At 41.4% G+C, this 18,053-nt stretch overlaps 1 protein-coding gene across 1 annotated transcript in view; it reads left to right on the top strand.

Moving 5' to 3' along the window:
- The first annotated feature begins 205 nt into the window (after positions 1–205).
- Positions 206–18,053, top strand: part of LSG1 (large 60S subunit nuclear export GTPase 1) — a 38,071-nt gene continuing 20,223 nt past the window's right edge. The window contains exons 1-6 of the mRNA XM_047099825.1: positions 206–321; positions 2,120–2,246; positions 8,710–8,830; positions 9,007–9,093; positions 9,640–9,726; positions 17,809–17,869. Coding sequence (XP_046955781.1) covers positions 223–321; positions 2,120–2,246; positions 8,710–8,830; positions 9,007–9,093; positions 9,640–9,726; positions 17,809–17,869 — 582 coding nt within the window. The 5' untranslated portion in view covers positions 206–222. The remainder of the gene's footprint in view (positions 322–2,119; positions 2,247–8,709; positions 8,831–9,006; positions 9,094–9,639; positions 9,727–17,808; positions 17,870–18,053) is intronic.

The following is an 18,053-nucleotide window of genomic DNA, read 5'->3' as shown; positions in this document are numbered from 1 at the left end:
GTCATAGAAATTCAATTATGAGGCCATTTTCACATTTATATTTTATAATAGTGGCAACTCGAGATGTACAAAGGGCAGTTTGGAGCAAGTTATTCCGTTTTCTCTTCAACTCGGGCCTCCACCACTTGGGCTCGCTTATACGTCACTTCCGGGGGTCGAGCTCTTGAATACCGGAAAACGCGCGTGCCGGGCGGAGAGGCCTGGCGCGAGTGCTGTGCAGCCATGGGCCGCAGAAGAGCGCCCGATGCCGGGAGTCTCGGCCGGGCCCTTATCCGCCAGAAGACTCAGCGGAGCCGTAACCACCGTCACGCCGATTCCTGGGTAACACAGAGCTTTTCCTCTCTCTAAGCCTTTCTTTCTAGTCAGGAGATCCGCCTGGGGTCAAAGGTTACAGGAACATTTTCTAGGGAAAGTGACGCCGAAGTAGGGTTTTGAAAGATGAGTTGGTGCATCGCTTCTCGGCCTTTTGGCTAAGATCAGGTGTGAAAGATGAGTTGGTGGAAGTTACTGTCAGACCGATAAGCAGTCCTTCTAGCGAGGCGCAGAGGTAGAGGCTTGAAGGGAGGGCTAGTGTGATGGTGAAGCTATTGTGAGAACTTGAAGGATCTCGAATGCCAGGGACGTTGAGAGTTTCTGAGTGGGAAAGACAGAAAAGCTACTAATTTTGGTGTTGTTCAAAGAATGCAACAACCCCAGGAGCGGCTGCTTGCCACCAGAAATAACAAAATAACGCAGATGCTTGCTGCATCCTTATTATTCCCTAAGGGTTTCGCTTTGGAAGATGAATCTCCAAAATGTGGCGAGCTGGCCCAACATTTCCCAGGGCCTGGGGATGAACATAATTTTAAGATCCTTGAAAAATGGATGAGGTAATTTGACTTGTTTGGTCTACTCATACTCCCAGGTATTTGAGATTCACTTGGTTTTCAGTAAGAACCTACGCTAAAATAAAAAATATCCCTAGTGCTAACTCCCTGCGAGCCACTCTCACACCGTCTGATTCCCATCCATTCCCTGGGCAGAGTAAACGCATACGGGGCTCTGCAACAGTCAGCAGGTCCAAGTTACTCCGTAGATTACTGATAACTTTTCATTGATTTTGAAGGAATTTGTTGTATATCCTTTAGGAAGTGGTAAGAAGATTGAATATGAATTCTAAACTGGATTCTAATCCTTACTCTGATTTTTTTTTTTTTTTTTTTTTTTTTTGCTGGCCTGTGGCCTTAGACCACCTAATCTTTTAACCTTCAACTTTGCAATTTATTTGTACCTGTGCTGAGCATGTGGCTAGAATAGTGTTTATCAAACCCTGTATTGCTCCTGGAAATTAGTTATGTAAGTCCCATCTACTGGTTTTTTAACCCAACAGGATAGAATTCAAAATATCAGTGTATTACATGTGATGAGGTAACTCTGCTTCAGGATTCTGTCGTTTCTATTTTGCCCTACTGAATGGCACAGAATTGTATCACTCTGTGGATCACAGCATTTGGATTTTTTTTTAATGTTTGTGTATTTTTGAGAGAGAGAAAGAGAGAGACAGAGCATGAGCAGGGGAGGGGCAGAGAGAGAGGGAGACACAGAATCAGAAGCAGGCTCCAGGCTCTGAGCTGTCAGCACAGACAGAGCCCAACATGGAGCTCGAACTCACAAACTGCTAGATCATGACCTGAGCCAAAGTCGGACGCTTAACCAGCTGAGCCACCCAGGCGCCCCTAAACATGTATTTTTTACTGTGGGTCTCCATCAAAAATTTTCTACGACATCTGCCAGGATCAAGGATCAGACAGTCTGGATTCAAATCCTACCTCTACCACTTAATAGCAGCAACTCTCGGCAAGTTATTTTTATTTATTCAAGACTGTTTCCTCATCAGTAAAATAGAGTTAATAAAATTTAGTTCAAAAGGTTTTGAAAATTAAATGAAATAGTGAATGGAAAGTGCCTGTTAAGAGGTAAACAAGTGCTCTTTTAAGTGTTAACCAGTATTAATATTGACTCTAAAGGGCCTGACACCACTCTCAAGACCACAGAATAGTTCCTTGGGAGTGTAAAGTTTCTTCAAACGTCAGAGGCAGAAGAGAGCAGCTGTCTTATTTACCCTGTGTTTTATTCATAGTTGCACACAAGTGAGCTCAATGATGGCTACGATTGGGGTCGTCTTAATCTTCAGTCAGTAACTGAACAGAGTTCCCTCGATGACTTCCTTGCAACTGCAGAACTTGCAGGGACAGAGTTCGTAGCTGGTAAGTGGCTTATTTCTGAGTACATGGGACACTGGTCACCTTTCCATCTTTGCTGACTAGGTACAAATATGTCTGCTTGGAAGTGTTCTGTGGACCCTAGTAAACTCATAAACAGGGACGCCTGGGTGGCTCAGTCGGTGTGTCCGACTTTGGCTCAGACCATGATCTCATGGTTTGTGAGTTCAAGCCCTGCATCGGGCTCTGTGCTCATAGCTCTTCTGTCTCCATCTCTCTGCCCCTCCCCTACTGGTTCTCTCTCCCTGCCCCCCACCTCTCGAATAAATAAACCTTTAAAAATAAAATAAACTCATAAATGAGCTGTCTTTAAGCAGAGGCACATATCCCAGAAGAACGTGGGAATTTCTACTCAAGTAGAATCAAGCTGTGAGGTTCAGGATGTGCCACAGTTTTAAAATTAAGTCTAGGGGTGCCTGGGTGGCTCAGTCGGTTGAACGACCGACTTCGGCTCAGGTCATGATCTCGCAGTCCATGAGTTCAAGCCCCACGTCGGGCTCTGTGCTGACAGCTCAGAGCCTGGAGCCTGTTTCAGTTTCTGTGTCTCCCTCTCTCTGACCCTCCCCCGTTCATGCTCTGTCTCTCTCTGTCTCCAAAATAAATAAACGTTAAAAAATAAATAAATAAATAATAATAAATAAAATAAAATTAAGTCTAAAAACACTTTCAGATTATGTACCTCATTATATCAAAAAACTCAATCTCTTGTGGGATAAAGACCAGTCAACATTATGGTGGACAATACCAGCACTTTCCAGAAAAATTTTTTTTTTTTAAAGTTTGGTTATTTTTGAGAGAGAGAGAGAGAGAGAGATGCAGAGTGCAAGCGGGGGAAAGTCAAAGAACGAGGGTTTTTTTTAATGTTTATTCGTTTTTGAGAGACCGAGTGTGAGTGTGGGAGGGGCAGATCCCAGGCAGGCTCCAGGCTCTGAGCTGTCAGTACAAAGCCTGACTCGAACCCACAAACCACGAGATAATGACCTGAGCCCAAGTCAGATGCTTAACCGATAGCTACCCGGGCGCCCCCAGAAAATGTTTTCTGATACCATAGTTAGAAGCAAAATCCTGGGCCTGGTGCTGTTACTTAGGCAGTTTGAATTGTGTTTTAAAGTACTTGTTGACACAGGGTTGTGAATTATCCATGCACGTAATCTGTTTTAGTCACTGCTGTCCTCTTTTTTTTTTTTTTTGTACGTGTCTTCTAAGCACAGAGGTAGCATTATAAACTATTTCTATTGCTCTTTCATTATGATAAGTGTTATTGTGTTGTTTAGCAAATTCATTGATTTGTTTAGATGCTTTTATTGGGCTTCAGCTACTATCAGAGATTGTCTTGGCTACTGAGAGTACAGTGTTGAATACGATGATTTTATTTATGCCAACTTTTGTTTTAGGTGCTATGAAAGAAGTCTGTAGCAAACAATGGGATCACAAAAGATGTAGTTAGTATTCATTCTGTCTGAAAGAGGACTGGGGGCACTCAAGAAAAGCTCTATGCTTGGGCTGAGTCTCAAAGGGTGACACAGGTGAGATGACACAGGACAGTATACGTGAGCAGGCAGAGGACTCCAGCTAAGATGTGAGCAGCAGCTTACTTTGTTCAGAAAATGGCTAGAAGTTGGCCTTGCAGGTGCTTGAAGTACACAGACACAGGATGTGATGAGCAAACACAAGGGAGGTGGGCAAGGGTTTTATCTTATTTTATTTTTTAATGTGTATTTATCTTGAGAGAGAGCAAGTGGGGGAAAAGGAGAGAAAATCACAAGCGGGCTCTGCACTGTCAACAGAGAGCCCGATGCAGGGTTCAAACTCAATGAATCGGGAGATCATTACCTGAGCTGAAATCAGGAGTCAGACACTTAACTGACCCAGGTGCCCCAGCAAAGGCTTTAAATATTAAAAATACTGAAAAGTAGGGCTTTTAAAGGAGTCTTTCTAGAGGCTTAAGCAGGTATGAAACATGATTTTAGATTTCATTGTTTTGAAAGGTCACTGATGGATTTTGAAGAGGAATGACTGTCCAGCAAGAAAAGCAGGCCAGACAGAAATAGTAGTAGAAGAATGGCACAAAAAATTGGAACAAGATTACTAGGGAGATGTAATAAACCAGACTTTGTGGAAGGGAGTGGAGTGAGTGAAGAAGAGTGAGGAGAGGTAGAGCCATCATTGGAGGAGAGAGAAAAAGGAGTAGAAAAAGAGGGAGGTGGGTGGGGCACCTGGGTGGCTCAGTCAGTTGAGCATCCAGTTTTGGCTCAGGTCATGATCTCATGGCCTGTGAGTTCGAGTCCCGCATCAGACTCTGTGCTGACAACGTAGAGCCTGCTTTGGTTTCTGTGTCTGTCTCCCTCTCTCTCTTCCCCTCCCCCACTCATGCTCTGTCTCCCTCACTCTCAAAAATAAAATAAAAACATTTTAAAAACTAAAAAAAAAAGGAAGGTAAAGAAATCGAGTTAATGAGCGTGTTGTATTCTTTTGAGATACTTGACTATGGCAGAGAGGTTGTGTGTGTGTGTGTGTGTGTGTGTGTGTGTGTGTGTGTGTGTAAAAGTTATCAAGGTTAATAAACCTATGCATAGGTTATAGGGTGAGAGTGAGCAGAGAGAGGTTGAATATACATTTGGTTCGACAGGATAAAAATTTAAAGTACATATTTCATGACCTGGTGTTTCCACTTTTCAATACTTGTCCTAGAGCAGTGGTTCTCAAATTTTAGTGAGCATCACAGTTACCTAGGAAACAGATTCCTGGGCCCCTTCTCTGGAGATTCAGTAGGTGTGAGTTGAGCCTGAGACTTTGCATTTCTCAAAAGTTCCCAGATAATGCTGTATTTTAGCAATGAACACTTGGAAACAACCTAAATGTTCAATAGGTGGGAAAATGGCTAAACTGTGGTATAAACACACTGAAATACTCTGTGGCAGTTAAAAAGAATGAGGTAAGTTTCTGGATACTAAAGTGAAGGATCTCCATGACCTGTTACACTAAAAGACCCAAGATGGGGCACCTGGGTGGCTCAGTCAGTTAAGTGTCCTGACTCTTGATTTTGACTCAGGTCATGATCTCGTAGTTCATGAGCCCATATAGTGTGGTACCATTTACATTAAGAAAATAATAGACCAATTTATATATGTATGTGTGTATTAGGAAAAAACTTGGACGCCCACACATTTAATGGATAATCTCAAGGGAGGGAACCAAGTTTGTAGGGGTGGGCAGAAGGTTGGGAGTTGGTTATAGAGAATGTTTGCCTTACTTTATTGTTGAATGTTTTTACAAAGAAAGTTTATGTATTGTGTAATTAAAATTTTTAATTTTTTTTTTTTTTTTTTTTTTACTGTTTTATTTTTGAGAGCAAGCAGGGGAAGGGCGGAGAGACAGACACAGAATCTGAAGCAGGCTGCAGGCTCTGAGCTGTCAGCACAGAGCCCAACATGGGGCTCACCTTTGGGGGAGGGGAGAGGGACTGGAGATGAAGCCAATCTTAAAGGCCAGTGATTTAATCTAGTGTGCCTACATAGTGAGCCTCCATAAACCTTTCAAATTCCATTAAAATTTCTCATTAAAATTTATTTCATACATTTTTTCTCTCTCTCCCTCTGGCCCTCTCCCCTGCTTACACTCTCTCTCTACAATAAAAAAAAAATTTATTTTATACCTTTTCTTCCTTTCCCTTAATAATGAATGTGGAGGTGATAGAATTTTGTTTCAATTCTCTGTAGCCTGCAGACACTGCTGGACACACAGGGATAGGGATTCTTAACCAGGAAACTACATATTTCACCTGTGTGTGGACCCTGCAGATTGCATGCTAAATTTACGTGTGTGTGTGCACACACGCACGCATATGTTTTTGGATTAGTTGATGATCAGTGGTTTTTAAGTACATTTTCATGTGAGTTGCTGACCTAACAGAGGATTGCAGAATAATGACAAATGCTAAATGTTCTTTGGGAACTCTTTACTTTTAAAAGATGGCACATGGGGCGCCTGGGTGGCGCAGTCGGTTAAGCATCCGACTTCAGCCAGGTCACGATCTCGCGGTCCGTGAGTTCGAGCCCCGCATCGGGCTCTGGGCTGATGGCTCAGAGCCTGGAGCCTGTTTCCGGTTCTGTGTCTCCCTCTCTCTCTGCCCCTCCCCCATTCGTGCTCTGTCTCTCTCTGTCCCAAAAATAAATAAACGTTGAAAAAAAAAAAATTAAAAAAAATAAAAAAAAAACAAACAAAAAAAAAGATGGCACAGGTAGTGCTCACTCCTTATTTTCAGCAAATAAGGAGAAAACGTGATGTTGTGGTAGCATATATTTTGTCTTCACCCCCTGATTCCTGATACAAGAGCTTCTAAAACCCTTGTTGGTAACTTCCTGAGTCAGGGGTGAGAGGAGTGTCTTTTGTTACTCATAATAATCCCCTTACAATTTATTAACTTCCTGAGTTTATGCTAATGAGGAACTTGTGGGTCCCTAGGTAGCTTCTGCGCAGGGCTGGTTGCAGTAGGAACCAACCCTGTGATTATGGGTTGCAATTTTCAGGACCTCAGAAGAGGTGCTAGAGATTGGGCTAAACACCAGTAACCAGTGATTTAATCAATTGTACCTGTGCAATAAAACCTCCATAAAAGCCCATTCAGAGACTTGGCATCTGAAGTGGAACAGTCTTGTGGGGCTGAGCCTTTAAACCTGTAGAGTCTGACACTAACTCTTGATAGTGTCAGAATATGATGGAATTGTAGGACATCGAGTTGTTGTCAGAGAGTTGGAGAGCTGGTTGCTGGTGTGGAAAAATGCACCCATTTGGTGTCAGAAGTGTTGTAAGTAAAAACAGTTCAGAGACAAGTGGCTGTATTGTGTTACTTGCAGCAACCCTGAGAGCATTGCTACTGAAATCAGAAGGGATACTTGGCTTTTTTAAGGTTAGGAGGTTTGGTAGCGGGTGCAGTAGAGTAAGGAATTTTAATGTTGAGTTGGAGGGTGGTTGTACCATATGGTTTTAGCCAAATAAGGAAGGAAATGAAGCTTTGAGCTGGATGTGGGACTGGGAAAAGAGGAAAGAATCAAGAGGGTAGAGGCATGGACAGAGATTAGACACAGCAAAGTGGGAACGTCAGGTGGGGGATCACCATTGGAAGGAGAAAGAATTACCAAATATGGGGCTAAAGGGGTGTGTGTTTTGACTTGGTTGAAGATGGCATGAATGACAGTAATGGTTGGGTGGACCGTACTCTATGTTACTAGAGTGTGCAGACCAAGGTCATAGATGGTGTTGTTAGTCTGACGGGTAGCAGGTAGCACTCTGCTTGAAGGTCAAGAGGAACACTCCTGAAGGTGTTCTGTTGTGTTTGAATAGGACCTTCCCTTAGCAATTAGGTAAGAAGTTTAACTGGCTTCTCTCAATGGAATCCTCTGCCCATGGAGACTAGGTGGCTATGTGTGGTGAAAGAGAGGCCGAGAGCAACTTGGGGGGATAGGGCCCTAGAGCAGGGCTCTCCGTAGTTTATACATGAACTTGACATTTATTTTATTTCTTTCAGTTTTTATACAGCATTAATTGTGGGCATTCATCATAAATATCTTACATAAATTGTAGCTGTGTAGTAGTTGACCGGTTTTAACTGGAGTGAGTCTTTTTGCTGAATCTTTGCTTCCCCACCCACTCTTATTGTCTTTAATTATTCTCTATGTGTAAAATGAGATTGGTTGTGCTGAATCTTTGTAGTCCCTTCCCACTCTTACGGTTTGCTTCCTTGAAACGCATTCAGTATATGGAGTTTTATAAAATTAGTACTTGAAAAGATGGTTGACCTTTTGAAAGCTTTAGTAAAGGTTTTTTTGTTTTTTTGTTTTTTGTTTTTTGTTTTTTTTTTTTTTTGAGAGAGAGAGAGATCAAGCAAGCAAGCACACACACGAAGGAGGCGGGCAGAGGGAGAGGGGAAGGATCTTAAGCAGGCTCCACGCCTAGTACCATGCCCAACATGGGGCTCAATCTCAAGACTGTGAGATTGACCTGAGTCGGATGCTTAACTGATTGAGCCACCCAGGTGCCCCAAGATTTTTTCTTTCATTCCTTTTTTGGAAATTATTTATCCAAGGCTGGAGGTATCTAAATCAAGAAAGCTTAAAGGGGCACCTGGGTGGTTCAGTCAGTTAAGTGTCCGACTTCAGCTTAGGTCATGATCTCACGGTTTGTAGGTTCGAGCCCTGAGTCCGGCTCTGTGCTGGCAGCTCAGAGCCTGGAGCCTGCCTCAGATTCTGTGTCTCCACCCCTCCCCTGCGTATGCTCTCTCTCTCTCTCTGTCTCTCTCTCTCTCAAAAATAAACGTTTTTTGTTTTTTTTTTTTTAAATCAAGCTTAAATTCTGTTTTAGGTACTGTATTTTTAGTTTTGCAGGTAGTGATCAGTATTCACTATCTATGTTGTCACTTCAGTAACAGTACTTTCTTTTCTCTAAACAGAGAAGCTGAATATTAAGTTTGTGCGTCCAGAGGCTAGAACTGGACTGCTATCTTTTGAGGAGAGCCAGAGAATTAAGAAACTCCATGAAAAAAACAAACAATTCCTGAGTGTACCACGGAGGTGAGTTGAACAAGAATGTGGGACGTTATAAGGCATAACAAGACCCCTGAGTATAAAATTTTTAATTTGGTGTTCTCTTTTTGCCTGTTTCCTTTTCTCAGCTGTCATTATTAAATCCAAATCCCATTTTATTTTGGTAACTCGTGGATTGTTTTTTCCCTCTGTAATTGTTTCAGACCAAAGTGGGACAAAAACACTAGTCCTGAAGAACTCAAACAGGCAGAGAAAGATAACTTTCTAGACTGGAGACGTCAGCTTGTCCGGTGAGTATTAGAAGATAGGAAGATTTGTCTTGAAATTCTGAGTCTGACATTTTGGTGTGTTTGCACTATTTGCATTTTGAAGGCTTGATTCTTTTAGAAGGGAAATGGTAGATTTCTTCTTATAAGTGCGGTTTCTTTGTGCAACCAGCATTGCTGGGTACTCATGCATCTTTGCCCAGAGATGGTAAATTGATTACTCTGCTCCATTCCTGGCCTTCTCTCTTTTTCATACCCTTCTGTAGCCATTAGTCATCCTGGAGTTGATCACCGCTCTCTTGAGCATTCCTCCAGAAAGAGGTGCGTGGGAGAAATGTCATTTTGTGTGCTAAACTTCCAGGGCTTAAATAGATTAAGTATACAATTTCAAATTTGATTTTCATATTGACTCAGTAGAAAGTATATAAAAACAATTTGATAGTATTTGTGTGCATGTGTGGGGGTGTGTGTGTGAGCTTATTTTTTAATGCAATTAATTTGAGTGTTTATACTACTGGAAACCATCAGTTATAATCTGGCAAAGATATAAACTTTTCATTCTAAAGCCAGGCTAGAAGAGGAACAAAAGTTACTATTGACTCCATTTGAAAGAAATTTGGACTTTTGGCGCCAGCTGTGGAGGGTGATTGAGAGAAGGTAAGTTACCATTTTCTTTTTGTGTAACTAAGACATTAGTAGTATTACATTAATCGTATCTGGATGTTGATGAATGCTCATAGGCTCACGGGGCGGGGTGCTCAGGGCTTAAAGTATGCAAAAAGCTATTGATAATTATTATAAAAACTGAAAATAAGATGCTGTATTTCTTTTAAAATACTGATTTTTTTTTTTTTAGTGAATACTTTGATAGCATGTAGGAATGGTAAATGTTTTCTGTAAGATGAGTTCTAAAGTACCTACAGTTATTTCAGCAAATGTCTGTTGAATCCTATTGGAAATATGGAAAATATGGGTGTGAACAGGAGTAGGTGTCTGACCACAAAGAGAAAATATGTTGGGCAGTGGGCATCAGGGGCACACAAAGGAATGAAATGCAGTCTTGTCAGATGATTCAATACCCAGTAAATCCAAAGTGCTTATGATTCTTGCTGTGTTACAGATAGAAAGGCAGTGGGCTGTGTTCTTACAGAGGAAGGAGCAGCCGATAAGGATTGGGCGGAATCAAGGAGTGGTTTATTTTAATTGGAATTAGATAGTGGTGATGGTTGCACAACTTTGTGTACATACTAAAAACCACTGAATTGCATACTTTGAAAGGGTTAATTTTACCTCAATTATAGGTAAGAGGTGGATTATACCTCAATTTTTTTTTTTAAGTCATTTACATGCCTTCCCCATCCTGTTCCCTCAGGGGCAGAGACAGGGCTATTGGGCTGGAATACGGGGAAGTCACAGTAACAAGGCAAATCTCTAAGTCTGAAAAAAAGTAGAAGCTTGCTGCTGGTTCCCAGGGTCTGTGCAGGCCCCTTTGATTCAGTTAGGCTTCAGTGAGGTTTGGGAAGACCCACTATGATTCTTCTGGGAACTTCTTTGGAGCAGAGTGGATCTCTCCTTCAGTGCCTCATTAGCAGTTGAAGATGTGGACTGCTGAAATGCCTGTTTTCTTATTTCCAAAGAGAAATAATAAGCTTTAAAGTAATGAAACCTCACCTTGGAATACTCCCATCTGCACATTTACAGTATTGTTTTTTCTGTTTGTTTTTTTTTATTTTAGATTTTCTATTTATTATATTGTCTGTCTTTCCTCTCTGTTCCTTTTTTTTCCCACTTATTCTGGTTTCTGACTTTTATGTAAGAGGCCTTTCTCACATGTCAAGCGATGTTTATTGTCTGTTTGTATCTAAGAATGAAGCATTACAAAGGGGATTGACAAGACCACCTGTTTGGATGGAATTTGCCAACTGGTGACTTCACTGTATAGGACTGAACAGGGATCAGTTTTATTTTGTTGGAATACCCCAAGATGTTAGGCTCTATGGGTGTTTTCCCTAGATCCAGTCAGTTTCTTAAAGATAAAAATTCTCTCCTACTGAGAACGTCGCTAAAGGTGGGAGTATAATGCAAGGTGTGTGGGCATGTTCACCATTGGGTATGTAGGCTTGTTTAATCCACCCTTTTTCAGTATAGCATCTCTTTCCCATCTTCTCCTGTTGCTTGAGGTTCCAATTCTGGAGACTCTTGGGTTCATTTTCTCTATAAGAAACCCTAGCCATCTGCTATTGGAATAGGAGAATCAGGCGGTGTAACTGCCAGACTGAACAGAACAGAAGAGAGGACCTAAGAGCTCCTCACCAGATTGATGTCAGTCCCATTCTTCACCCTTGCCTCAAGGCCTTCATCTGATGCCTCTAGTCCCGGGCTCCCTCAGGGCTCTGAGGCGTGAACAGGCTTCTTGATTGCGCTACCATGTCTCAGTTGCTGCTGTCTTTCTTTCTCTTTATCCTAACGAGCATCAGAGTTTGCTTTCATATTTGTAGGTTTTAAGAGGGAACAGAGGTAACCATATGTGTTCCTTCTTCCACATTTGACAGACTTTTTATGTCCCTAAATAAGCTACTGGTTTCCCCAGAGTGAGCCTGTAGCTTCAATAGATTTACAATATTACTTGTTCTGTTTTATTATGTTGTATTTTTCTGTTTATAAGAGAGCGTATTTCTAGCTCAGTATAGTTTAGATCACATGGAAGTGGATCTGAATTACATAGAAATATTTTTTTTTTAATTTTTTTTTTTTTAACGTTTATTTATTTTTGAGACAGGGAGAGACAGAGCATGAACAGGGGAGGGCCAGAGAGAGGGAGACACAGAATATGAAGCAGGCTCCAGGCTCTGAGCTGTCAGCACAGAGCCCGACGTGGGGCTAGAACTCAACGGACTGCAAGATCATGACCTGAGCCGAAGTCGGCCGCCTAACCGACTGAGCCACCCAGGCTCCCCACATAGAAATATTATTAATAAAGGGACTGCTGCCACATTTTTTAACAGGAAATATTTGTTGATGTGTTTTGCATAGCAGATGTCTCCTGTTTGGTAATAGGCTAGCTAAGCCATCTGGCTCTTTAATTTCTAGAGTCGTTATTGGAAAAGATTCGATGTATACCCTGTAATTGAAATGCAGGAAGCTGCTGGGGCACTGAGGGCAGAACACCGTATTCCAGTAAGATAAGGCATTATTGTGCTGCATGAGCCTTTTCTGGTATACAGCACTTTTCATGTGCTAATTCAGCACATGAAGCAACTGCCTTTTTTTTTTTTTTTTTGATGTTTAGTTTATTTTTGAGAGCAAGTGTGAGTGGGGGAGGGGCAGAGAGAGAGGGAGACACAGAATCTGAAACACGCTCCAGGCTCTGAGGTGTCAGCACAGAGCCCGACGCGGGGCTTAAGCCCATGAACCATGAGATCCACCGGAGCCAAAGTTGGACACTTAACCAACTGAGTCACCCAAGATCCCCAAAGCAAGTGGTCTTAAGTTTGTCTTTTCTTCCTAGCGTTTCTGAGCTCATTATTGTTTCTCCATGTTTGCTGGGTAGACCTAATGTTTGTGGACCTTGCAATTTTAGTTTATTAGGTTTTGTCCATGTTTTGCAGTCATTGTTGCATTTACTGTTAAATCCTCCCAGTTTGAAAGTGGTAGCTATTACCTTAAAGAAGAAATACTGGGACCCACTTAATTACAGAACTTAACAATTTGTCTTAAATTAGCAAGTCTGTGAGTTCCTTTGAATCACATTATGAAGCTGGAAATTGAACTAGTCTGAAAGAAAATGAACTGTGAGGGGCACCTGAGTGGCTCAGTCCTTTAAGCATCTGATCCCTGATTTCGACTCAGGTCATGATTTCTCACTGTTCATGAGTTCGAGCCCTGCATTGGGCTATGAGTGCAGAACCTGTTTGGGATATTCTCTCTCTCTCTCTCTCTCTCTCTCTCTCTGCGCTCATCCCCCTCATGCACGCATGTGCACACTCTTTCTCTCTCAAATAAACTTAGAAAGAAAGAGAGAGAGAGAAAGAAAGAGAGAGAGAGAGAGAAAGAAACAGAGAGAGAGAAAGAGAGAGAGAGAGAAAGAAAGAGAGAGAGAGAAAGAAAGAGAGAGAGAGAGAAAGAGAGAGAGAGAAAGAAAGAGAGAGAGAAAAAGAGAGAGAGAGAGAGAGAGGAAGGGAGGAAGGAAGGAAGGAAGGAAGGAAGGAAGGAAGGAAGGAAGGAAGGAAGGAAAGAAACGCACTTTGGTTGTCAAAGCCCTGCCTTATATGATAAGCTTGACTTAATACATTTCCTCAATCTCCAGCCTAGTTGCATAAGCATTACCTCAGAACAGGCCAACCAGACATGGATTTTTAGGAGACTGCCGTAAGTATGTCTGCAGCTTATTTCCTTCCTTCCTTCCTTCCTTCCTTCCTTCCTTCCTTCCTTCCTTCCTTCCTTCCTTCCTTTAAATCCAAGTTAGTTAACATATAGTGTAATAATGGTTTCAGGAGTAGAATTTAGTGATTCATCACTTACTTATAACACCCAGTGTTCATCCCAAACAGTGCCCCCCTCAGTGCCCATCACCCATTTAGGCTATCCCCCTGCCCATTTAGGCCATCCCCCTGCCCAACACCCCTCCAGCAACCTTCCGTTTGTTTTCTGTATTTTAAGAGTCCCATATGGTTTGCCTCCCTGTTATTTTTCCTTCCCTTCCCCTATGTTCATCTGTTTTGTTTTATAAATTCCACATCTGAGTAAAATCATATGATAGCTATCTTTTCTGTGACTTAGTTCGCTTAGCATAATACATTCTAGTTCTGTCCACATTGTTGCAAATAGCAAGATTTCATTCTTTTTGATCACTGAGTAATATTCCAGTGTGTGTCACACACATAGGTATACCGCATCTTTTTTCATTCATCAGTCATGGACATTTGGGCTCTTTCCATAATTTGGCTATGGTTGATAGCAGTGTTATAAACATTGGAGGGGGGGTGCATGTGTCCCTTCGAATATGCATTTTTGTATCCTTTGGATAAGTACCTAGTAGTGCAATAGGGGAGCTCTGTTTTTAATTTTTTGAGGAACCTCTCCCTACGGTTCTCCAGAGTGGTTGCACCAGTTTGCATTCCCACCATCAGTGCAAAAGTGTTTCCCTTCTCTGCAGCCTCACCAACATCTGTTGTTTCCTGAGTTGTTCATTTTAGCCATTCTGACAGGTGTGAGGTGGTATCTCAGTGTGGTTTTGATTTGTATTTCCCTGATAATGAGTGATGTTGAGCATTTGTTTCATGTGTCTGTTAGCCATCCAGATGTCTTCTTTGGAAAATTGTTTGTGTCTTTGGTCCATTTCTTCCCTAGGTTATTTGCTCTTTGGGTGTTGAGTTTGATAAGTTCTTTATAGATTTTGGATACTAACCCTTTATCTGATAAGTCATTTGCACCTATCTTCTCCCTTTCTGTCAGTTGCCTTTTAGTTTTGTTGATTGTTTCCTTTGCTGTGCAGAAGCTTTTTATCTTAATGAGGTCCCAATAGTTCATTTTCATTTTTGCTTTTGTTTCCCTTGCCTCTGGAGACCTGTCTAGTAAGAAGTTGCTGTGGTCGAGATTAAAGAGGCTTTTGCCTGCTTTCTCCTCTACGATTTTGATGGCTTCCTGTCATACGTTTTGGTCTTTCATCCATTTTGAGTTTGTTTTTGTGTATGGTGTAAGAAATTGGTCCAGGTTCATTTTTCTGCATGTCGCTGTCCAGTTTTCCCAGCCCCATTTGCTAAAGAGACTGTCTTTATTCTGTTGGATATTCTTTCCTGCTTGGTAGAAGATTAGTTGGCCATACATTTGTGGGTCCATTTCTGGGTTCTCTATTCTGTTCCATTGATTTGTGTCTGTTTTGTGACAGCACCATAGTGTCTTTGATGATTGCAGTTTTGGTACACAACCTAACCTTACACCTAAAAGAGGTGGAAAAAGAACAGCAGATAATGCCCAAAAACAGCACAAGAAGGGAAATAATAAAGATTAAAGCAGAAATCAATGATAATGAAATTAAAAAAAAATAAACAGATCAACGAAACTAGGAGCTGGGTCTTTGAAAGAATTAACAAAATTGATAAACCTCTAGCCAGATTGATCAAAAAGAAAAAGGAAAGGAGCCAAATAAATAAAATCACGATTGAAAGAGGAGAGATCACAACCAACACCGCAGAAATACAAACAATAATAAGAGAATGTTATGAGCAATTATATGCCAACAAGTTGGGCAATCTGGAAGAAATGGATAAATTCCTAGAAACATATAAACTACCAGAACTGGAACAGGAAGAAATAGAAAATTGGAACAGACCCATAACCAGTAAAGAAATTGAATCAGTAATAAAAAATCTCCCACAAACAAGAGTCCAGGGCCAGATGGCTTTCCAGGGGAATTCTACCAAACATTTAAAGGATAGTTACTACCTATTCTTTTGAAGCTGTTCCAAAAAATAGAAGTGGAAGGAAAACTTCCAAATTCATTCTGTGAGACCAGCATTATCTTGATTCCAAAACCAGACAAAGACCCCACTAAAAAGGAGAACTACGGACCCTATTTCCCTGATGAACATGGATGCAAAAATTCTCAACAAGATACTAGCAAATCAAATCCAACACTACATTAAAAAAAAAAAAAAATTACCATGATCAAGTGGGATTTATTATAGGGGTGGTTCAGTATTCCCAAATCAATCAGTGTGATACATCACATTAATAAAAGAAAGGATAAGAACCACATGATCCTCTCAGGAGATGCAGAAAAAGAATTTGACGAAATACAGCATCCTTTCTTGATAAAAAATTTCAAGAAAAGTAGGTATAGAAGGAACATACGTCAACATCATAAAGGCCGTATATGAAAGACCACAGCTGATATCATCCTTAATGGGAAAAAACTGAGAGCTTTCCCCCCAAGGTCAGGAACATGACCGGGATATCCAATCTCACCACTGCTGTTCAACACAGGACTGAAAATTCTGGTCTCAGCAATCAGACAACAAAAAGAAAAGGCATTCGTATTGACAAAAAAGAAGTTAAACTTTAACTCTTTGCAAACAACATGATACTCCACTTTTGGAAAACCCAAAAGACTCCACAAAAAAACTGCTAGAACTGATTGATATGTTCAGCAAGGTCACAGGATGTAAGCTCAATGTACACAAATTGGTTGCATGTCTTCTATACTCTAATAATGAAGCAGCAGAAAGTGAAATCAAGGAATCAGTCCCATTTACAGTTGCACCAAAAAGACCTAGGAATGAAATACGTAGGAATAAACCTAACCAAAGAGTAAAAGATCTGTATACTGAAAACAAAGAAAGCTTATGAAAGAAATTGAAGAGGACACAAAGAAATGGAAAAGTATTTCATATGCTCATGGATTAGAGGAACAAATATTGTTAAAATGTCTATACTAACCAAAGCAATCGACACATTCAGTGCAATCCCTATCAAAATACCACCAGCATTCTTCACAGAGCTAGAACAAACAATTGTAAAATTTGTATGGAACCATCTATCTCTTCCTCCCCTGCTTGCACTCTGTCTCTCTCTCAAAAATAAATGAAGATTAAAAATAAATGGGGCGCCTGGGTGGCTGAGTCAGTTGAGCGTCTAACTTCGGATCAGGTCATGATCTCACGGTTTGTGGGTTCAAGCCCTGTGTCAGGCTCTGTGCTGACAGCTTGGAGCCTGGAGCCTACTTCAGATTCTGTGTCTCCCTCTCTCTCTGTTCGTCCCCTGCCTGCACTCTGTCTCTCTCTCTCTCTCTCAAAAATAAATAAAGTTTAAAAAAAAAAATTTAAATTTGTATGGAACCAGAAGAGATCCCGAATACCCAAAGTAATGTTGAAAAAGAAAACCAAAGCTGGAAGGATCACAATTCCAGACTTCCTTCCTTCCAGTGGCAGTTGTGGCTGCCCCTTAGAGCATCTTTCCTAGGCACAGAGGCAGGATGGGAAGGGTGATCCTCCCAGGGAAGTGAGATACTTATTCTTGCAGTGCTAGGGTGCTGTAGTCCCCACTACATTTGTGAGGGCTTTAAGGAGCTTGTATCAGCTACAGAAGGTTCTTTTACTCCTGCATCTTCTATGTGACAGAAGTTGGACTCATCATTCCTGCTTCAGTGTGGCATCTTAAGTTGATATTTTCCTGTTTTGTAATTGTGCCATTTAAACACATTGTTGGAACTGATGGATGATGATTTGCTGGATGTATGCTTTCTCTTGTCAGCCCTGGGTTTAAAAAACATACAGGCTTTGATAGTGGCTGCTGTCAAGTGATTTATTAGTTTTCTTTTGAGGTCTTAACCCCAGTGTGGATTAGGTACTGAGTATGCAGTAGACCTCATCTTGGATTAAAGTATTTGGAATACTCTTTTGCCTCACCAGGAGAGTTTACTAGAAGATCCAGTTGAAGTTTTAGCAATGAAACATCATCAGGGTCCTCTCGGACATAAAACAGCAAGAGAATGTTATGATTACAGGCATGTCCTCTGGTCCAGACAGAGCTCCCTTCGAGCTCCATCAGGAGTAGCTGGTGACCTTAGACAAGTTACTTAACTGTCCTAAGCTTCAGTTTCCTCATACATAAACTGGGGATAATTATACCTTAAAACGATTGATGTGCTAAGTGCTAATATATGGACAGTGTTTGCTATTATTATTATGTGGTCATGTTTCACTTCACAATGATTGGAGTATCTCATAATTTCTTTTTCAGTGATATCGTGGTCCAAATAGTAGATGCTCGAAACCCACTCCTGTTTAGATGTGAGGACTTGGTAAGTAAAGTGTGACAAAATTCAAATGTGCAGTCCTCAGAGCCGCGGTGGGAGGACGGCCTCACTGACAGCAGTAACTGTAGGCAAGCGTTCTGTTCCCTCCTCTAGCTTCAAGTAGGCCCCCTCTCCTCCCAGGGTCGGGCGCTTACACACTGCTGCTGTTTAGACAGGTGTTTTCCTTCTA

Source organism: Lynx rufus, unplaced genomic scaffold (genome assembly GCF_022079265.1).
Source record: "Lynx rufus isolate CCGP_SWC_20201006 ecotype Redwood Valley unplaced genomic scaffold, mLynRuf1.p SCAF_5, whole genome shotgun sequence".
Classification (NCBI taxonomy): Eukaryota; Metazoa; Chordata; class Mammalia; order Carnivora; family Felidae; genus Lynx; species Lynx rufus.
This window is presented reverse-complemented; position numbering and strand designations above follow the sequence as displayed.